The 22,389-nt window shown below is 46.2% G+C and overlaps 2 protein-coding genes and 1 long non-coding RNA gene across 4 annotated transcripts in view; 2 read left to right on the top strand and 1 right to left on the bottom strand.

Moving 5' to 3' along the window:
• LOC135251921 (TBC1 domain family member 8) overlaps window positions 1–7,710 on the top strand; it is a 34,290-nt gene extending 26,580 nt beyond the window's left edge. The window contains exons 15-20 of one of the 2 annotated variants that reach the window (XM_064329801.1): window positions 203–271; window positions 1,753–2,008; window positions 3,347–3,412; window positions 4,207–4,293; window positions 4,642–4,739; window positions 5,071–7,710. In XM_064329801.1, coding sequence (XP_064185871.1) covers window positions 203–271; window positions 1,753–2,008; window positions 3,347–3,412; window positions 4,207–4,293; window positions 4,642–4,739; window positions 5,071–5,451 — 957 coding nt within the window. In that variant the 3' untranslated portion in view covers window positions 5,452–7,710. Of the gene's footprint in view, window positions 1–202; window positions 272–1,752; window positions 2,009–3,346; window positions 3,413–4,206; window positions 4,294–4,638; window positions 4,740–5,070 lie in introns of both variants that reach the window. The other variant, XM_064329800.1, reaches the window with a different exon arrangement.
• Window positions 1–9,262, top strand: part of LOC135251924 (uncharacterized) — a 96,310-nt gene extending 87,048 nt beyond the window's left edge. The window contains exon 2 of the long non-coding RNA XR_010329235.1: window positions 8,994–9,262. This is a non-coding gene — a long non-coding RNA (uncharacterized LOC135251924). The remainder of the gene's footprint in view (window positions 1–8,993) is intronic.
• A 102-nt stretch (window positions 9,263–9,364) lies between these two features.
• cpb2 (carboxypeptidase B2 (plasma)) lies at window positions 9,365–21,494 on the bottom strand. Its single transcript, XM_064329805.1, has 11 exons — window positions 20,975–21,494; window positions 19,938–20,013; window positions 19,085–19,209; window positions 18,585–18,693; window positions 18,079–18,180; window positions 17,753–17,860; window positions 17,030–17,140; window positions 12,519–12,609; window positions 11,808–12,010; window positions 11,298–11,382; window positions 9,365–10,424 (listed from the first exon to the last, which is right to left on the bottom strand). Exons 1-11 carry the CDS (start codon window positions 21,043–21,045, stop codon window positions 10,237–10,239), a joined length of 1,269 nt encoding a protein of 422 aa, XP_064185875.1. The 5' UTR covers window positions 21,046–21,494; the 3' UTR covers window positions 9,365–10,236.
• Between the last annotated feature and the right edge of the window lie 895 nt (window positions 21,495–22,389).

Here is a 22,389-nt window from a genome sequence, read left to right as displayed (position 1 = left end):
CACACTCACACACACACACACACACACACACACACACACACACACACGTACGCACGTACACACACACCCACGCACACACACGCACTCACACACACACACACACACACACACACACGTGTCTCTATGCTGCTAAACTGCTAAAATCCCTGGCCTGTGGACCCGCTTTAATAAAGTCTCCCCCCCCCTCTCCCTCGTCCCGCAGCTGAGGGTGGTCTCTGCTGACGTGTCCCTGTCCCCTGAAGATTTGGCCGATGTCTACGACCTTTTCAAGGTTAGAGGTGATCCTTTGTACTCAGCACCTTCTGGGCTCACAGTGAGCTCAGGCTGGGGTGCTGGGTAATATTCTCAGAGCGTTGGGTTGAGGCTGGTGGTGCTGAATGATGTTCTCTGAGAATGCTGGGTTATGGCTGGGGTGCTGGGTGATATTCTCTGAGAATGCTGGGTTGAGGCTGGGGGTGCTGGGTGATATTCTCTGAGAGTGCTGGGTTGAGGCTGGGGGTGCTGGGTGATATTCTCTGAGAATGCTGGGTTATGGCTGGGGTGCTGGGTGATATTCTCTGAGAATGCTGGGTTGAGGCTGGGGGTGCTGGGTGATATCTCGAGATGCTGGGTGGGCTGGGGTGCTGGGTGATATTCTCTGAGAGTGCTGGGTTAGCTGGGGGTGCTGGGTGATATTCCCCTGGTGAGAATGCTGGGTTATGGCTGGGTGATGCTTGAGGTGATATTCTCTGAGAGATGTCTGGGTTGAGGGCTGGGGTGCTGGGTGATATTCTCTGAGAGTGCTGGGTTGAGCCTGGGGGTGCTGAGTGATATTCTCTGAGAATGCTGGGTTGTGGCTGGGGGTGCTGGATGATATTCCCTGTCACTGCACTTCTACAGATCTCAGATCTTTCTTACCAGAAATGCTGACTGAATGGGAATCTGAAGATATTTTATAATAATAGAGTTGATCCCCGTACTTCTTGCTTGCAGTGTTACTGGCCATAAAAGTCTAATCATCTCTAAAACTATAGCTGCTCTTATTTGCTTCAGTTTGTAAGTTACTCTGGGTAAGAGCTAGATGGGCTGAATGGCCTGTTCTCACACTCATAGGTCCTTATAGATGTAATGTAATGAATCTGAGCTCAGTGGAGCTGCTAGATAGCTCTCAGATGCCTGGCACCAGCGCCACCTGCAGGCCTCCCTGTTCACTGACAGTTCATCTCCAAGCAAGATTTCCTTTTATCTATTTTACACATTTACACATATGTGAGTGTGTGTGTGTGTATGTCCTCTGTAGTTAGTGTGTGCATGTTTGCATGTGTGTATGTGTGTGTGTGTGTGTATGTCCTCTATAACAGGTGTGTGTGTATAGTATGTCCTCTGTTGTGTTCTCTGTAGCAGGTTTGTGTGTTCGCGTGAGTGTGTGTGTGTGTGTGTATGAACTCTATAACAGGTGTGTGTATACAGTATGTCCTCTGTTGTGTTCTCAGTAGCAGGTTTGTGTGTGTATGTGTGTGTGTGTGTCCTCTATAACAGGTGTATGTGTACAGTATGTTCTCTGTTGTATTCTCTGTAGCAGGTTTGTGTGTGTATGTGTGTGTGTGTGTCCTCTATAACAGGTGTATGTGTACAGTATGTTCTCTGTTGTGTTCTCTGTAGCAGGTTTGTGTGTGTATGTGTGTGTGTGTGTCCTCTATAACAGGTGTATGTGTACAGTATGTTCTCTGTTGTGTTCTCTGTAGCAGGTTTGTGTGTGTTTCTGTGCTGCAGACGGAGTATTTCATCAACCTGTACTGGGGTGAAGAAGCAGGCGGTGCCGGGGGCGGGGCCCTGAGGCAGCACAACCCCAGTGGGCCGTACGCCGAGCAGTACCAGGTGGATCGGGTGCAGTTTAAGAGCCTGTACCACCTGCTGGCGCCGTGGCTGTGTGGCCTGCACACCGACACTGTGGCTGACCGCACCTTCTGCCTGCTCGACCTGAACCAGGAGTCCCTCGTCAACTTCAGACATTTTGCCGGCTGGCTGGGTACGCCTGCAGTGCACGTGTGTGTGTGAGTGTGTGTGTGCGTGTGTGAGTGTGTGTGTGTGTGTGTGCATGTGCGTATGTGTGTGTGTGTGTGCATTTGTGTGTGTGTGTACGTGCATTCGTGTGAGTGTGTGTGTGTGTGCATGCGTGTGTGCACGTGTGTGTGTGCGTGTGTGTGCGTGCATGCGTGTGCACGTGTGTGTGTGTGCGCGTATGTGTGTGTGTGCATGCGTGTGTGTGTGCTTGTGTGAGTGTGTGTGTGCATGTGTGTGTGCTTGTGTGAGTGCGTATGTGTGTGTGCGTGTGTGTGTGTGCATGCGTGTGTGTGTGTGCGTGCGTGAGAGTGTGTGTGTGTGCATGTGTGTGTGTGTGCTTGTGTGAGTGTGTGTGTGCGTGTGCGTATGTGAGTGTGTGAGTGTGCATGTGTGTGCGTGTGTGTGTGTGTTTGTGTGTGTCTGTGTGTTTTAAAGCATGTGAACAAGGGCAGAGATACGAGTATAATGGGACTCGGGGTGAACAGGGACGTCTGGAGTGTGGGGTACATCTGTTGCATAAACACATTGCAGTGCCTACAGCTGGCACCAAAGCACCATCACCATCCCCAAGACCACAGGGAGCTCTTAGCACAAATTGATTCAGGAATGACATCGTTGGAGTGTCATGTGAAGTTCCTGGCAACAAAGTAAATCACCTCTGATTGGTCTGAGACCTTTATTCTGCTGCGGTTTGGTTTAATCCAGCTGTTTTATTGGCCTTGTAGAAATGTGTGATCTGCCAAAGAATTTATGCACAGAATGGGTTTCTCAAGCAAGGGATATGTTCTGAAATAAGGCAGAACGGAGCACTGCTGATTAAAGTAGTTAAAAAAAGTTTGAGAAATTTTTTCATGCTTTCACTGTCTATTTTTTCAGGAAATTGTCATGCTTTCTGAAAATGACATGAACTAACAGGAAGTAATACCTGGTTTCCTCACAGAATAACTGTAACAGGAAGTGAAGCCTGGTTTCATCACAGAATAACTGTAGTTCAGTGTGGCAATCATCCCTACTTCTTTCCTCTTGGAATTTCCAGTTCTATATTAGTTCATATATTTTCATGAAGAAGCATACCTGAGGAATCCATTGGCTCTCATAGTGTCTGTAGCCACTCCCCTTCATAAATATTTATGATTAAATAAAAAGTTGTAACACTTCAGATTCAATGGTAGATAGTTTTCTGTATTAAGATAATACAAAGATAATTATCTCGTTAATCTAGATAATCTTTTGTGAAACATGGTTTGGCCTTCACCTTGAGCTCAACTGTCTCTATGAAAACTGTGTTTACTCTGTCCCTCAGATACGATGTACTGTGGGGAGCTGAACGAGAAGATCCGCCTGCTGTATCGCCTGCACGTCCCCCCAGGTGAGACCCCCCCGACTTCCCATATTGGGCAGATTCAATTTGTTTCCAGAGCAGTGATAAATGTGTAGATTAATTATAGCAGTGATAGATATGTGGATTAATTAGAGCAGTAATAGATATGTGGATTAATTATAGCAGTGATTGACGTGTGGGCTAGTTAGAGCAGTGATAGATGTGTAGATTAATTAGAGCAGTGATAGATGTGTGGGTTAATTAGAGCAGTGATAGATGTGTGGATTAATTATAGCAGTGATTGAAGTGTGGGCTAGTTAGAGCAGTGATAGATGTGTAGATTAATTAGAGCAGTGATAGATGTGTGGATTTATTAGAGCAGTGATTGATGTGTGGGCTAGTTAGAGCAGTGATACATGTGTGGGCTAGTTAGAGCAGTGATAGATGTGTGGATTTATTAGAGCAGTGATAGATGTGTGGGCTAGTTAGAACAGTTATAGATGTATGTGTTAATTACAGCAGTGATAGATGTGTGTGTTAATTAGAGCAGTGATAGATATGTGGGCTAGTTAGTGCAGTGATAGATGTGGGCTAGTTAGAGCAGTGATAGATGTGTGGAATAATTAGAGCAGTGATTGATGTGTAGGCTAGTCAGAACAGTGATAGATGTGTGTGTTAATTAGAGCAGGGATAGATGTGTGGATTAATTAGAGCAGTTACAGATGTGTGGGTTATTTAGAGCAGTGATAAATGTGTAGATTAATTATAGCAGTGATAGATGTGTGGGTTTATTAGAGCAATGATATATGTGTGGGTTAATTATGCATTTGGATGTTGTGCAGCTCTCACTGAGCATGAGGATGACCCCTCCCCCCTGAAGACCCCGTTGCTGTCCACCAGCAGACCGCTCTACATGGAGTCCCCTAACGGTGAGAAACTGAGCACAGACCGGTTCACTGTCTCTCAGGGAACAAGGGGAAAGAGGAAAGGGTTTAGGTTAAATGGAGTTATCATACACCATCAGTGAAATTATCACAAAAGAGAACTGATGGACTTTTACTTTTGCTCTTACTGTGAAAGAGAGCTGAAAGAGTTTTACTTTTGCTCTTACTGTGAAAGAACGCCGAAACAGTTTTACATTTGGTATTACTGTGAAAGAGAGCTGAAAGAGTTTTACTTTTGCTCTTATTGTGAAAGAGAGCTGAAAGAGTTTTACTTTTGCTCTTACTGTGAAGGAGAGATGAAAGAGTTTTACTTTTGCTCTTACTGTGAAGGAGAGATGAAAGACTACCAGGAGCAGCTGAAGCAGATGCTGAAGGATCTTGCCAAGGAGAAGGAAGAGAACATGGAGAAGCCGTTACCCATGATGACTCAAGTAATCCAGAGAGTTCCACAGAGATCCCCCGACATTCCACCGTTTTGATGGGCAGCAAGTCTCTTGTGATTTTTTTGTAAACTGCAGGGCAGCATTTGATTGTCAATGCAGTCATTACTTGACTACAGACCCCACACTTTAAGATCTAAATTGACTGCTGATTGAAAGGAAACCACAAATCCTACATGCCCTGTAGCCCTCCAGAACTTTAGTTTGACACTTTTTTGTTAAGCCATCTTCTGTTTGGTTAACACATCCCTCTCATCCCAGGACTGGTTATGATCCTGTCCTGTTTGGTTAACCCATTCCTCTTGCCTTGTCTCTTGTGCAGAGGGAGTTCATCCAGTTCTGTAAGACCCTGTACAGCATGTTCCATGAAGCTCCGCAGGAGGAGAACGAGCTCTTCCAGGCCATTGCCACAGTTACCAGCCTGGTTCTGCAGATCGGGGAGGTGGACCACAGAAGCCGGTGCTCCCGGGAGGAGGAGGGCAGGGCCGCAGCGGCAGAGGAACCCCCCTCGCCCAGCATATCGAGGTCCGGGAGCGAGTGGACGGTCAGCTTCGCCCAGATTCTGGCCTCCCTTCTGACAGAGCAGTCTCTCGTCAACTTCTTTGAGAAGCCCACGGACCTCAGGACCAAGATCAGCCAGGCCCGGGAGAGGCAGTACCACGAGCGGGTCGGACTGCTGGAGATACAGCAGGGACCGGGCTGAACCGAACCCTGCAGCAGGTCTGATTATCGATGATCCTTCAACCAACCGTTCGTCCTAGTGACTCAGATGAGGACGTGTCTTTGTGCCTTTACTAAAAATTCAGTGTGTCGTGGTGACGGGCGGGAGTGAGGGCCAATAGGAAAAGAGGAGAGCTTGTCACTTTGGATCTGGGATCTGCCCTCATTGAATACTGTTACCCTTGTCATTTGTGAGCTGACCCAAGAGCCCCAGATGAGCTTTTTAAGTGTCACAGCTCATCTTTGTCCTGCTCTGTTTCGCTGTACCTCCAGCTGGGAATGCACTGCATACTTGCCAGAGCAATGTGTTTTTACTTTTTACTAGATTTTATTTTTAAGGAAATGCCTTAAAATAATCCATGTTTTTTTCAGATAAGTACACCGTATTATGGAGGGAAGAAATTAAAACCTTTCACACACGCACACACGAACACTCGCAGACACACATGAAAACACACGCATGCATGCACGCACGTGCACACACACACACGCACGCACATGGACAAGCACACTGAATGCCGAGCTGGATGGGGTTGCAGGTTTGAGTCCTAGTGCCCCATGCAGTTTTTTCAGAGCCAAAGGAAGTGGCTTCTCATCCATGCACCAATTAGAACAGAGTTCAGGCCATCTCGGAAAACACACTGAGCGTGAGGCACATCAAAATGAAATGGACCTCTTCATGCGTAGTGTTTCTTTGAAGGGATAGTTTAGGTGCTGGTTTCCTAAAATATTACCTCAGGTTTAGTGTATGATTTTGATTGGCTCTCACAGTCTTTGTGATGTCCTGCCGGCTTCACAGTGGTAGGTATTGGGCATTCTGGGGGTTGTGGTCTAACACAAGAAAATGCACTTCAGCAACTCCTAAGCCATTTGTACAGAGGTTGTGTGTGTGTGTCTATATTACCCAATTATCCTTCAAAAAATTACATTTCATATTGATTTTGGCTCTGAAACCTGAGACTGCTGCATTCAAGGAAAGGGAGGAAAGTGCTGGTGTGATATTAAAACTGGTATTTAACATGTACAGTACGTTAACACTGAGAATAAAAGCTATTAAGTAATGTGTTCATATGTGCAGTCTCAGGAAACATGGCCTTCCTCTGTAAACTGCTCTGGAGTTAATTGAAGTGTATTTTTGTGTTTAAGACCATGGACCCCCAAACGTCCCTACATTAGTGACTGTAAAGCCTGTACATCTTCTCCAGATATCTAAAATATCCTTCATTGCAAAAACAGTATTAGCCAATCAACAAAATACATAAAATTTGAAATATTAAACAATCCAGATATCTCCTTGTGTATCCGCGCTGATAACCTGTTCTTTTGTCCGTCCCGTAAATAGCTCTGCTAGCTCTGCAACGTATCCGATGCTTGAGCTAACCCCCATTTATCAAACAGGAAGTGCCGCTGGGGGGGTCGTGGAGTGACCTGGAAGTTCACAACTGAGTGTTGTTCTGTGTGGCCTGAATCAAGTCTTTTACAATTCTGTCCCATTAAGTCATTTACAATTCTGTCACATCAAATCTTTTACAATACTTTTACATCAAGTCGTTTTAATGTGAACCGATGAAACCATGTAGCCGAATGTGTGCTTCTGAAAATACATCTTTCAACGCAGAATAATCATAGGAAAGTCTCTGCATAAGAATGAAATGAAACGGTTGATAAATTTATTGTTTGTGTTTTCTGAGGACTTTTTTTCTGATTTGCACAGACTGCCTGATTTTGTTCCAGTATACATATGATCTGTTTTCATTAACTTTTTTTCTTTACTTGAATCTTGAATGAAAGAAGAGTAGAAGGAGATGGCATCTGGTCACAGAGTACCAAAACCTGCCTATGCAGCCGTGTGTGTGTTAGCGTTAGCGGGGCACAAACGGCTGTTTGCACAGTATTAATGAACCCAGCGGGTCCTCCATTTGCAGCTTCTGAGAATGTGAAGTCCTCCTGATGGTAGCTTTGTGACCCCCAAAGTGGGGGGAGCCTGCAGAGGTCATCAGAGACTGGCCGGTTACTGCAAATCAGTGTTTCCCAATGGAGGAATCAAGTCTGTGATTGACAGCATGTGGTGGCAGCGCTAGCCAAGATGAAGTACTATGAAGAGGCCTTTTCATTTTTATTATTTTTATTACAATATTTTAAATCTTGTAAACTTTTGTTATTCTTTTTTTCTACAAAGAATTTTAAAAAATGATTTTGAACATGATTCACAACATTAAAAAAAAACTCTGGGTTCCACAAATGTGTCATTTTTGTAAATTGCATTTCCGTAGTCTTCTGTAATTGGAAGGTGCCATCTTAGAAAACAGGTTGTCTAAACTGCATTTACATTACAGGCATTTAGCATACACTCGTGTCCAGAGCGGTGACATCACCGTACTGGCAGCCAAGTTTATCAGCTGTGTGTTTAGCTGGAGTTTAAACCTCAGGTTTAAACGACTAGACCATAGAACTGCATCACGACTTAAACAGCTGCTTTTAAACTCAATGATTATATTCATAGTTTTAAACAGCTGTTCCGGTCGTAATGTAGTTTTATGGTCTAGGGGTTTAACCCTGAAGTATATGCTCCAGCTAAGCACACTGCACTTGACCCCACAGGTTTAACACTGCCACTATAACCCATGACAGCCTGTTCAAGAGGAACATACAGCCCAGTGAGTTAGATTTTGTTAATTACCATGTTATGTGATGTCCTGAGCAAAGAAACTACTTTTACTTGGACAAGGTATCAGTTTGTAAAACTTTGGGCGCAATTATTTTGCCCAAGAGTTGCCAGAATCAACTCTGCACTATTCAGATTTATAGAAACAATTAGAATCAATTCACAGTGATTGAGGGCAAGCCGGTTTGCACCCCGGAGCAGATGTTGTTAGTCTGGCTCAGTGGTTCTCAAACTGGTCCTGGGGACCCCGTATGTGTGCTAGGTTTTGTTGCAACCACAAATGCAATCCCAGAATTTTAACAAGCTGGTAATTTTTCTTAATCATGCATTTTAATGTTTATAGGGATTATTTACCCTCTTATGTGACATTATGTCAGAAATAGCTTTATATGGCATGAAGAATAAAAGTCCACACTGTGCAATATTGCAAATGATTGCATAAAGAGAGGTAAAAACATTAGCTGATCAAATTAAAGACTAAAGCCCTATTCGCACGGGACTAGTATTACCTGGGGACCTCTAGTAACTTGTAATAATTGTGGAGGCTGTCTGTGATCTTAATCCCGTGTGAACCTGCCATGTCCGTAATTTGTGAAGTTAAAATTCTACCGCAAATTGCCTACCATATTTCGCCAAACACAGAGGTCATGTGATAATATTAGTCCTGTGCGAATCGGCATCTCAGTGATTTGGGGTCGTATTTTACTGTTATGCAGAGCAGAGCCTTAACATTTTCAATCATATCCGGGGGGATAATGTCAGTAAATTCGAGTAAAATACAGACTTCGCTTATCCCGTGCGAATGCGCCACACGAAACACAGACGTGGGGGGGTAATTTCTAATCACATGAGGTCCCCAGGTAATACTAGCCCCGTGCGAACAGGGCTTAAGGCTCCTAACTGGTGTGGACTCATGGCCACTAAAACGAACCACTTGGATAATGTAGAACTCTCCTGGCATAAGCTCCCCCCCCCCCGTGTGTGTGTGTGCGAGGCCGAGCTCGCCTGGTTTAAGCCCCACCCCCAGCATGTGCCGTGTGGCTAATAAACAATCTCCCGACTTAAGCCCTGTCCCCCCCCCCCCGTGCGTGTGTGCAAGCTCACCTGGCTAAAGCATCATATATAACAACATACACGTATAACTAGAGTTAACCATTTCTGTCAATTCTTTGTGTGCATCTCCCCCCCACCCAAAAAAATAATAATACTCAAAACACACAAAATTCTGGCATATTTGTACATGTTTTTTTATCTAAGACAAGTTAAAAATGATCAGCAGAACAGAACATAGTAGTTCAAGATTACATGGCAATATGTACTTTCAAAAATGTATCTGAAGTTGAATTCTATTTAAATTGTATCACTATTAAATGCCTAATACATTTGTAGGTGTACTAAAGCAGTAGTTCAGTATAATATTTGTGAAACTGTGCGTTAGAGATTGCAGGTTCACTTCCTAAGTAGGGCACTGCTGTCAAGCAAACCACCTCACCTGGATTACTTTAAGGGGTTTTAGAGGTGTGCACATCATTAGATAAATTTATACGATATACCTGGGAAATGATTGCAGCTCCAGCTGATAGCTACATTTGTGAACGTTATGTAGGATGGCTGCACATTCAGGATTACGTTAAAATTTTAGTGCAAAAAGACAATGTAATTATTGATTTGAAAGAGGGAAAAAATCAGACAAGCATCTGTTCTGAATGATCAAACACAACACTGGTTAAACACTAAAATGTCTGGCAGGATCAAGCCAATGGCATAGTTTAATAGTTCAATGGGGCGTTATAGTAGGAGTATTACGACAGGGTTACTGGGTTTTGTAGTGTAATAGTTTGGGACGTTATAGTGGGAGTATTACGACAGGGTTACTGGGTTTTGTAGTGTAATAGTTTGGGACGTTATAGTGGGAGTATTACGGCAGGGTTACTGGGTTTTGTAGTGTAATAGTTTGGGACGTTATAGTAGGAGTATTACGGCAGGGTTACTGGGTTTTGTAGTGTAATAGTTTGGGACGTTATAGTGGGAGTATTACGGCAGGGTTACTGGGTTTTGTAGTATAATAGTTTGGGACGTTATAGTGGGAGTATTGCGGCAGGGTTACTGGGTTTTCTTGATGACCCCGAGGGCAATGGTCTTGAGCGCTGTGAGGGCCTCGTTGCAGGCTTTGGAGATTAGTTCTGGGGGCAGAAGGAAGCCGTAGCGCCCCCTGTCCTGCAGCTCAAAGGTGAAGGAGTATTTGATTCCCAGCTTATAGGCCCAGTCATCAGAGCCACCGGGGGCAAGATCTGCACACAAGGAGGGTGGGGGGGGTTGGTTGGGTGGAGAGGGGTTAATGCAGTGAGCCAGAACAGGTAGAGAAAACATGACCTTTATTTAAGCTACATTATCGCTGCTATAAAATATGTGTTCATATTCAGTGCACATAAAAGGTAGTTTTGCAGATTACAGTATTTCCCATCTGTGCAGCACGCAGGGTTTAAATGGATTGTCTGAGAGATGCAGATGCTTCCGTGGCCTGTACAAACCCCACACCTGGTGCTACTAGGAGACACACCACAGTCCTCAGTGTGGGGGTTAGGGTTAGGGGTAGGGTTAGGGGTCTTGTGGGGGGTGTTGCTTAGGGTTAGGGGTTAGGGGTTTTGTGGGGGTGTTAGTTCGGGTTAGGGGTCTTGTGGGGGTTGTTAGTTAAGGTTAGGGTTAAGGGTTTTGTGAGGGGTGTTGGTTAGGGTTTAGGGTTAGGGGTATTGTGAGGGGTGTTGGTTAGGGTTAAGGGTTTTGTGGGGGGTGTTGGTTAGGGTTAGGGGTTAAGGGTTAAGGTTAGGGGTCTTGTGGGGGGTGTTGGTTAGGGTTAGAGGTTAGGGTTAGGGGTCTTGTGGGGGGTGTTGGTTAGGGTTAGAGTTAGGGTTAGGGTTAGGGTCTTGTGGGGGTGTTGGTTAGGTTAGGGTTAGAGGTTAGGGTTAGGGGTCTTGTGGGGGTGTTGGTTAGGGTTAGAGGTTAGGGTTAGGGGTCTTGTGGGGGGTGTTGGTTAGGGTTAGAGTTAGGGGTTAGGGTTAGGGGTCTTGTAGGGGGTGTTAGTTAGTGTTAGGGGTCTTGTGGGGGGTTTTGGTTAGGGTTAGGGGTCTTGTGGGGGGTATTGGTTTGGGTTTTTGCATACATACATATAGTTCTGGCTCCAGCTCCATATTTGTAAGTGTTCCTGTAATACATCCTGATCTTCTGTGCTGCCTCTTGAGCAAGCTCATTCTGAAAGAGAAAGAACAGCGTGGTTTGCTGTAGCTTGGCAGGCAGATATATTTTTGCACTTGCACAGGTACAGTGCTCAGGACAGAGTGTTTACAGAGGAAGAACAAAAAACTGAAAAACCAAAGCGCAGAAATAGGCTTTGGCTCCATCTTCTGGCTGACCAAACCAATTGTGCATCTGTTTTATTTTACCCCAGTCTGAAGCATATGACTCCAACTGGGCAGCACAGTCACAGGAGTATATGCACACCTGTCAGTGGACTCTAGGTGCTGAATCCAACCAAATGGGTGGGTGGGTTTGGGTGGATGGGTGGGTTTTGGTGTATGGGTTTGGGTGGGTTTGGGTGAGTGGGTTTTGGTGTATGGGTGGGTTTGGGTGCTTGGTTGTATGGGTGGGTTTGGGTGGGTTTTGGCCCAGCGGCTCACCAACTCCTGGTGGTTGCTGGCCTCCTGGTAGGAGCAGGAGTAGGGAAAGAGCAGCATCTGGGAGTAGGAGTGCATGGACAGGTACAGCTTCACTGTGTACTTGTGGCTGCGCAGGAAGTTAGCCACGGCCTCTGCTTCAGGCTCCGACTCGGGGAACAGGCCGCAGTACGTATCATCACAGGCCCTGCTGGAGGAGCCCTCCGCTGCAGGAAGCCAGTGTCAGGGGTCAGAGGTCAGAGGTTTGGGTGACACACAAATGACTCTTTATGGCATAGTGTGCCTGGCACATTGGCCTTGGTTAGTTTGTACACTAAGTAGCTAAACTGGGATAAAATTAAACAGTTTATAAGTCAATGTTAAAGAACAAATGTTAAATAGCCAGGTATAAATTTGCTACTGAGCTACCTACCAGGCCTATGTTAGCTACTGAGCTAGCTATCATGCCTAAGTTAGCTACTGAGCTAGCTACCATGCCTAAGTTAACTACTGAGCTAGCTACCATGCCTAAGTTAGCTACTGAGCTAGCTTCCATGCCTAAGTTACCTACTGAGCAAGCTACCATGCCTAAGTTAGCAACTGAGCTAGCTATATGCCTAAGTAAGCTACCGAGCCAGCTACCAGGCCTACGTTACCTACTGAGCTAGCTACGAGGCCTACGTTGGCAACTGAGCTAACTGTCTGTTTTTCATGAAATACTGGGAAACAACATACTGCACCAGTTTGCATCAAAGTTTCTGTTGAGGTCCGTTCCCGGGCAGTAATTTTCTGGGTGCCAGGAGCGGTTCTTTCTCCACATGCGGTTCTGATTCGGTGAGAGAAGTTTAACAGATAGTTTACTTTCTGGGGTTTTGAAAAATATTTCATGTTTAGTACAGTGCCATGAAAAAGTTTTTGCCCCCTTCCTGATTCCCTCTGTTGCATATTTGTCATACTGAATGGTTTAAAATATTTAGACAAAATATAATATTGGACAGAGGTAACCTTATAAACCCAAAACACATTTTAAAAATTATTATTTCATTTATTTAATGAAAAAAGTAGTCAAACACCTATATCACCCATGTAAAAAAGTAATTGCTCCCTTAGTTACTCAATCAAGCAATTAACCAAATTTAATTGAGCAATAGATTCAGCTGATTGAAGACAGCCAGGCTTGATTGCAGCCAGAGCTGTTGAATCTAAACCTCACTCATATTGAACCTTACCATCAGACATTACATTACATTACATTCATTTGGCAGACGCTTTTATCCAAAGCGACGTACAAAAAGTGCATTTTCATGATCGTAGACAACTGCTGAACACGGGTTCAGTAAGGTACAATTACTTATTTTGTACAGCTATTTCTAGCCGAGAACAATGAACACTATCCTGGTCTAACATCTGCAAAGCCAACTAGGCAGAAGAATAAGCTACAGTATTAGGACAAATACAGTTTACCAAGAAGTGCAGGGATGGGGCAACATGTAACAAGTGACAGGAAAAAAAGGGTTTTTTTTTAATTTTATTTTTTTAAATTTATACAGCGTGGTGGTGGTTAGTCTAGGTATAGTCTGAAGAGATGAGTCTTCAGGCCACGGCGGAAGATGGATAGTGAGGGGGAGGTTCGGAGAGGGACGGGGAGTTCGTTCCACCACTGGGGAGCTAGGGTAGAGAAGCTCTGTGATCCCTTTGGGCGGGTGGGAGGGGTTACAAGACGCCCTGCTGCCGCAGAGCGGAGTGGTCAAGCAGGCACATAGAATTGAGTCATGTCCTGCAAGTAGATGGGGGCTGTCCTGTTGGCGGCAGTGTAGGCAAAGGTCAGGGCTTTGAATCGGATCCTGGCAGCGACCGGTAGCCAGTGAAGTGATCGCAGCAGAGGAGTGACGTGGGAGAATTTGGGGAGGTTGTAGATGAGTCGGGCAGCGGCATTCTGAATCATCTGTAGTGGCTGTATGGCACAAGCTGGCAGGTTTGCAAGGAGAGAGTTGCAGTAATCAAGGCGAGAGGTCACCGTAGCCTGGACGAGCAGCTGGGTGGAGTGCGTCGTCAGGTATGGTCGAATCCTCCTGATGTTGTACAGGAGGAATCTGCAGGACCATAATGTTGCCTTGATGTGCTCCTTGAGGTCCAGTTGGTCATCCAGGACCACCCCCAAGCTCTTGGCAGAGTGAGAGGCAGTCACTGTGGTGCCATCAACCGTGATTGAGAGTTCACGAAGCAAGGAGGCCTTGTACGGGAAGAAGAGCAGCTCAGTTTTGTTGAGGTTGAGCTTCAGATGGTGGCTGGCCAACCAGGTGGAGATGTCAGCCAGGCAGGAAGAGATCTTATCATTGACCCGTGTGGCCGAGGGGGGGAAAGAAAAGAAGAGTTGTGTGTCATCTGCATAACAATGATAGGAAAAGCCTTGTGAATTAATGACTGAACCAAGAGATCTGGTGTATAAGGAGAACAGCAGAGGACCCAGTACAGATCCCTGCGGCACTCCCGTAACAAGTGGATGAGAAGCAGAGGCAGACCCCTTCCAGGTGACCTGGTAGGTCCTATCTGCAAGATAGGAAGCGAACCAAGACAGGGCAGTCCCGGCAATTCCCATCCCAGCCAAGGTGGAGAGGAGTATTTTATGGTTGACCGTGTCAAAAGCTGCAGACAGGTCAAGAAGGATCAGGACAGAGGAAAGGCGTGAGGCTCTTGCAGTGGCAAGTGCCTCCGTCACAGCTAGGAGTGCAGTCTCTGTTGAGTGCCCGGATCGGAAGCTAGACTGGTGAGGGTCTAGCAGGTTGTTCTGATGGAGAAAAGAGGTTAATTGTTTAAGAACTGCTCGTTCAAGAGTTTTGGACAGAAAGGGTAGAAGGGATACGGGTCGATAATTTGTTACATTGGAGGGGTCTAAGGTGGGTTTTTTGAGTAGTGGGGTAACACGAGCCATCTTAAAAACAGAGGGAACATGACCAGAGGAGAGAGAGGAATTAACAATGGAAGACAGATAGGGAAGGAGCTCGCTGGAGATGGATTGGAGAACTTTAGATGGGATGGGGTCAAGTGGACAGGTGGTTGCGCGATGAGAGGTGATGAGTTGTAATACATCGGAGTCCTCCAGCATTTCAAAGGAGGTCAGTGCGGCTGTGGGTTTGTCCTGGGGGGTTGGGGGGCTCACTGGATGGGCAAAGGAGTTCCGGATTGTAGCCACCTTTCCTTCAAAGGCGGCCAGAAAGTCATCTGCGGAGAGGGAAGAGGGAGGTGGGGGTGGAGGAGGAATGAGGAGGGAAGAGAAGGTGGAGAATAGTTTACGTGGATTAGAGACACATGCACTGATCTTAGATTGGAAAAAAGAGGCTTTCGCAGACGTGAGGGCAGATGTGAAAGTCGCCAGCAGGGTATGGTATGCGGTCAGGTCATCAGAGGATCGGGATTTTCTCCACTTCCTCTCTGCAGCCCGCAGCTGTCATTGCATCGGTGGGCTTTAGTCAGAGTGAAGTAGTCACCACAAACTTTCTACAAACACACTATGCCATGATCAAAGGAAATTCCAGAAGAGATGAGAAAAAAAGTTTTTGAAATATCTAAATCTATTTCTAAAGCTCTGGGACTCCACCAAACCACAGTGACAGTCATTGTTTCCAAATGGAGAACACTTGGAACAGAGGTACATCTTACCATGAGTGGCTGGCCTTTCTCTAAGAACGCAGTGACAACTCATCCAGAAAGTCACAAAAGATCCCAGAAGAAAATTCAGACAACTGTAGGCCTCTAAAGTGTCAGTGTTCATGACTCTACAATAAGACTGGGCAAGAGTGGGATTTATGGGAGAGTATGAAGGCATGAATCACTGTTAAGCAAGAGAAACGTCAGTGCTCATCGCCAAGGGTGTTCCCCCTCAGAAGAAATTTTTTAACACAGCTGTGAAAATATAATTTCTGGTGAATCCTAAGGGGACCATATTACAGATTACTGATCAGTAAGACTGGGTGTTCTGAATTATTGGCTGAAATTGCAGAGCAGTCATGGCAAATCACGGAAAGCTGGAAAAAGCAGAGGTCGTACTTTTTCATGGAACTGCATCTGTTTTCACTTGGACCAGACAGTTTTTGTGTCCAATGAAGGATATGTATTATATTTACAGAACTTTCTGAATTTGCGATGCCTGCCGAGAACCACACAGTGGCAAGTCGCTGAGTTTCTCCTGTCCTCTATACTGAGTTCCTCCTGTCCTCTGCACTGAGTTCCTCCTGTCCTCTGTACTGAGTTCCTCTGTCCTCTGCATGGCTTTCTCCTGTCCTCTATACTGAGTTTCTCCTGTCCTCTGTACTGGCTTTCTCCTGTCCTCTGTACTGAGTTTCTCCTGTCCTCTGTACTGAGTTTCTCCTGTCCTCTGCACTGGCTTTCTCCTGTCCTCTGTACTGAGTTTCTCCTGTCCTCTGTACTGAGTTTCTCCTGTCCTCTGTACTGAGTTCCTCCTGTCCTCTGTACGGAGTTTCTCCTGTCCTCTGTACTGAGTTCCTCCTGTCCTCTGTACTGAGTTTCCCTTGTCCTCTGTACGGAGTTTCTCCTGTCCTCTGTACTGAGTTCCTCTGTCCTCTGTACTGAGTTTCCCTTGTCCTCTGTACGGAGTTTCTCCTGTCCTCTGGACTGAGTTTCTCCTGTCCTCTGTACTGAGTTTCTCCTGTCCTCTGCACTGGCTTTCTCCTGTCCTCCGTACTGAGTTTGTCCTGTCCTCTGTACTGAGTTTCTCCTGACCTCTGCACTGGCTTTCTCCTGTCCTCTGTACTGAGTTTCTCCTGTCCTCTGTACTGAGTTCCTCCTGTCCTCTGTACTGAGTTTCCCTTGTCCTCTGTACGGAGTTTCTCCTGTCCTCTGTACTGAGTTCCTCTGTCCTCTGTACTGAGTTCCTCTTGTCCTCTGTACTGAGTTTCTCCTGTCCTCTGTACTGAGTTTCTCCTGTCCTCTGTACTGAATGTCTCCTGTCCTCTGTACTGAGTTTCTCCTGTCCTCTGCACTGGCTTTCTCCTGTCCTCTGTACTGAGTTTGTCCTGTCCTCTGTACTGAGTTTCTCCTGTCCTCTGCACTGGCTTTCTCCTGTCCTCTGTACTGAGTTTGTCCTGTCCTCTGTTCTGAGTTTCTCCTGTCGTCTGTGATTACCTCTGCAATACTGGCTTTAGTCTGAACTAATTGAGTCAGTAATGTCCAGACAGCATTTCTGCAACATTAAAAAAAGAGTTTTGCGTTTGTGGTTCTGCTCTTACTGTGGTCCATGTGTATTTATACCCATCCGGGTTCATCACAGGAAGCACATAGACATCCATGCTGTCCAGGATTTCAGTGATATCAGCAACTATATTGTAGAAATCAATTGCCTGAAACATGAGACAGGGGAGAGAACATGCAAGAATTCATATTCTGTCACTGGCTTTTTCAAGAAGCGGATTACCATCAAAATAAACAATTACTATGTAAATGAATAAAGATTGCAGGTGTAGTGTACAGGTGGAGGGCAGGGTGGGGTAGGGTGGTGTACAGGTGGAGGGCAGGGTGGGGTAGTGTACAGGTGGAGGCCTGGGTGGGGTAGGTTACAGGTGGAGGGCAGGGTGGGGTAATGTACAGGTGGAGGCCTGGGTGGGGTAGGTTACAGGTGGAGGGCAGGGTGGGTAGTGTACAGGTGGAGGGCAGGGTGGGGTAGTGTACAGGTGGAGGGCAGGGTGGGATAGTGTACAGGTGGAGGGCAGGGTGGGATAGTGTACAGGTGGAGGGCAGGGTGGGATAGTGTACAGGTGGAGGCCTGGGTGGGGTAGTGTACAGGTGGAGGGCAGGGTGGGGTAGTGTACAGGTGGAGGGCAGGGTGGGGTAGTGTACAGGTGGAGGCCTGGGTGGGATAGTGTACAGGTGGAGGGCAGGGTGGGGTAGTGTACAGGTGGAGGCCTGGGTGGGGTAGGGTGGTGTACAGGTGAAGGACTGGGTGGGGTACTGACGTAGTTGACAAACCAGAGGCAGAACGCTGGGGAGATCCACTCTCTGGCGTGGATCCCACAGTCTATCCACATGGCTCTCTTCGGCTGACTTCCCCCCTTCCCTGACAGCTGCAGGGAAGCTTTCATTCAGCCACAGATTTAAATAATAATAATGTATACAGTAACACCTATCCTCTTTATGGCTATATTACCCACCATGATAATCCTTTTAAAACATGGGTTACATCAATTTTATATTTTAAAAAATCTCTATTTTATCCATTTATAATCGAGTCTTAGTCAATGCTCATATCCCGCTGTTTACTTGCTTCTTTGTTTGTTTGTACCTTTAGAACAAGAAGTGGTCTCTTTTCATATGAGGATCCAATCAGAATGACCTCCACCATCTCTGGGTGATCGTGTTTGGTTTTATTGATCCAATGATAGATCTACAGGGAGAGAAACGCACACAAGTACACATGTGCCTGCATGCTCACACACAAATGCAAACACAGATGAATAATAACAGCTGGTTTAGCTGGTTCATAATATGTTAAATCTGTTTATTCGGTAAGCCAGAGAGGTTTATGGGACTCTGCAGCCAATCAGCTGTACCGTAGGGGAATGATGAGGTGACCAGTAGTGGGCAGAACATTGCAGTAGAAGACTGGGCCGATCACCCCCCTGCTTTGAGCCTATAGGACGGTCTGTCTGACAGTAAATGCTGGTCTGTACTGTAAAGCTCCTGCTTGCTCACAGACAGATGAACATGCGCAGCGGTGATGCCTGCAGTGCTGTGACTGAATGAGGAGCGGCATGGCATGCAGGGAAGACCTATGCAGTGTGGTCTTACGTCCTCCAGGGGGTGGTAGCGCTCGTAGTAGGAGCCACTGCTGCGCGGGTCCGAGGCATTGCTCTGGGTCTGCTTCTCTATCAGCTCCTGGGTGTTATGCAGCAGAATCCTGAAATGTGTGCATCGTACACATGCATAGTTTGGATTCGACTGAAATATGGATTTCATTTTCAAGTAATAACTTCTTTTCTAGTTTATTTCTATTTTTGATGTGGGGGTGTGTTACGCACTGGTGTGAGATGTGGGGGTGTGTTATGCACTGGTGTGGGATGTGGGGGTGTGTTACGCACTGGTGTGGGATGTGGGGGTGTGTTACGCACTGGTGCGGGATGTGGGGGTGTGTTATGCACTGGTGTGAGATGTGGAGGTGTGTTATGCACTGGTGTGAGATGTGGGGGTGTGTTATGCACTGGTGTGAGATGTGGGGGTGTGTTATGCACTGGTGTGAGATGTGGGGGTGTGTTATGCACTGGTGTGAGATGTGGGGGTGTGTTACGCACTGGTGTGAGATGTGGTGTTTGGTCAGTAGATCTTTCACAGTGGTCAGGCTGGATCCAGGGACAAACAGGTGCACCTCCATATTGGGCTTGATGTACCCAGGAGCTGCAGGCTGCCACAGCACCGTCTGCAACAGGAACACACTGCTGTTAAACTTTCACACTGCAGTTAACCTTTCACGCTGCCACTGATCTTTCTGCACTGTCAGTACCACACTGTAAATATTACTGGCTACACCATTACCTCTGTGACATTATTAGGGAAGCAGGGTCCTTGTGAATGCATCACGTCCCCACAATGCTGTTGTGGACATTTTAGGTACGTGGTGATACCAGATGTTGTGGCCACATTATGACATCATCCTGCATTGGTATGCCAATCTAGCAGTAACACTGTGACATCATCTTGTTTTAGCATGCCAATCTAGCAGTAACACTGTGACATCACCCTGCATTGGCATGCCAAACTAGTAGTAACGTTGTGACATCATTCTGCATTAGCATGTCTTAGGAGGATTTAACACTGACACAGGCATCTCCATACAAACAAGTATTTGGAAATGAGTTACTGTCTGGAAAGCAATACGTGGGTAAATGCTCAGAGTGGGTACTGAGGAAAATGTAATGTGGTTAGACGTTCAGTGTGGTAACTGCACCTGTATCTGAAATGCATAAAACCGTTTCTACAGGTTGATGTGCTGTAAGGACCCTGAGGGGCTGGTCAGTCTTCTGCAGGGACATTTCTGACCACTGTCTCTGCTTTCAGTGCAGCTGAATCGCACCCTGGCTTTGACTTCAGCCTACAGTCAGCATAGCCCTATAAACCACCAAAACAAGCTCCACGTCTGAGCATTACCTCATAATCGCTGGACACGTTTCTGACGATGCTTACTTCCTCCTCTGTTTTTGAGGTGATGGAGAACACCTGATCGCTGCAGGATACAGGTAAACAGAGTTTCAGCAGGTGGTGATTTCCCGGATCTTTCCCCTCAACTCCTGCCCTGGGAGGCGTTGGGAAATCTCCCATTATTCTTATTTTCCCAGGATGTGGTTTGGAAGCCACAGTTACTGTAGAGCTTTCATAACATAGCAGCAGATACACCATTAATGTGCATATGTGGGTAAATGGGTATAATGCCAGCAGTATTGATTGGGAGGGGGTGGAGATATCAGTCATCCGGGTCAAAGGTCATCATGGCTGTTACTACACCAAGCAGGGCTACCGTATGACCACAAGCAGGAGTGTAATTTGTCTGTTGTTTGACTTTAACAGGGGTCACACTCATATGGCCCAATCAGTGTGAAAAACAACATGCCTGTGATGCACCCCTTTTTTTGTGGTGACATTATAGTGCAGAAACACTGCCTCATTTTTGGCTGGACCGCAAACAAGAATGTGACTGAGTGACTGAGTGATGAAGTTACACCATTGGTCAGCCGGATCACGTGTGTTAGGTCCGGCCATATACTAGGTTTTAACCTGGTCTTGTTTTAAAATATCATTATTACTCATGCCTGATTCTCATTGGTCAACATAGTACTTTCTCAAGGTCTCCTGTGAAAAGTTAATCCCCAAAATCTGAGTGCTTTTCCAGTTATTTTATGTCACTGTTCCCAGTAGTGAATAAATGAACTTTGTCCATGAATTGCATGATTGTGGTTGTGGCCATTTTGAGCATTAATAGTAATATTAACATTAACTGTGAACACAAGTAATGTGTACTGTGGGGATCTGACATTTTGCCATCGTGTTTAAAGATATTTAATGACAATCAAAGTGCATCCCTGCTAAGAATTTTTTAAATACAGAGGCTACAATGCAAAACTGACCAAAGAACAGAAACAGGAAACAAAATAATTATGTAAAAAAGGGCAATAAAAACAAGGACTTACTGTTTTGGAGTGCATTTGTTATTTTCAATCAGAAAACAAATCCAAAAACACAGTATCAGGAGAAGCTTCATGTTTCCAGTCGGTGTTCCAATAACAGGGTTGTGTAATCAGTCACTCCTGTGATGAGCTGCCGCTGCAGAGGGGGCTGTATTGATTTTGCTCAGAACTGTTTGTCTTGTGGTTAAAATTTACACAAATGACGATGAGAAGAAAACCCTCTGTGTACTGTGCTATGGCTTTAATGTGTATAACTGTCGTGTCAAATAATAAAAAAACAAGAAAACATCTATTGCAGGATTCCCCAACTCTGATCCTGGAGAGAGACACTATTACTCAGCAATTTATCAGTCTAACAGGTGATTATATTGTTGACGCATTTGATCAACCTTGGGTCTGATTAAAAAAAACCTGGGTCCTGGGTAAGGGACCCCATTGGATCGTTCGTCTATCTGGTGGGAAAAGGGTTGGGGACTCTTACGGACAGTGATTTGTATGTGAGTCCATTTTCTTTATCTCTTGTCTTTGTCTGGCCCAAGGTCACTTCCCCACACTGGGCACAGTGCGTAGGCTGTACTTCGGATTCCACAGGGCCGTGTGAAGGCTGTATCTGCCTGTGATTTCCCACACTGGGCACAGTGTGTAAGGGCTGTACCTGCCAGTGATTTCCCCACACTGGGCACAGGTAAGGCTGTACTGCGATTTCCACACTGGGCCAGTGTGTAAGGGCTGTACCTGCCGTTTCGGCCATTTGCCCCACACTGGGCACAGTGTGTAAGGCACCTGCCTCGATTCCACGGGCACAGTGTGGCTGTACTGCCGATTTCCCCACACTGGGCACAGTGTGTAAGGGCTGTACCTGCCTGTGATTTCCCCACACTGGGCACAGTGTGTAAGGGCTGTACCTGCCTGTGATTTCCCCACACTGGGCACAGTGTGTAAGGGCTTCTGTGATTTCCACCGGGGCCATGTCTACTGCGATTTCCCACACTGGGCACAGTGTGTAAGGGCTGTACCTGCCTGCATTTCCCACTGGCACGGTGTAGCTACTGCCTGACCCACACTGGGCACAGTGTGTAAGGGCTGTACCTGCCAGTGATTTCCCCACACTGGGCACAGTGTGTAAGGGCTGTACCTGCCTGCGATTTCCCCACACTGGGCACAGTGTGTAAGGGCTGTACCTGCCTGCGATTTCCCCACACTGGGCACAGTGTGTAAGGGCTGCACCTGCCTGTGATTTCCCCAGACTGGGCACAGGGTGTAAGGCCTGTACCTGCCTGCGATTTCCCCACACACGTCATATGGCTGCAGTGCCACAATGGCATTGGAAGACTAAATGAAATGGATCTCTGTGTCTAAAGTACTTTTCAGATGTGTGTGTGTGTGTGTGTGTGTGCAAGCATGTGTGTGTGTGTTTG

Source organism: Anguilla rostrata, chromosome 3 (genome assembly GCF_018555375.3).
Source record: "Anguilla rostrata isolate EN2019 chromosome 3, ASM1855537v3, whole genome shotgun sequence".
In the NCBI taxonomy this organism is placed as follows: domain Eukaryota; kingdom Metazoa; phylum Chordata; class Actinopteri; order Anguilliformes; family Anguillidae; genus Anguilla; species Anguilla rostrata.
This window is presented reverse-complemented; position numbering and strand designations above follow the sequence as displayed.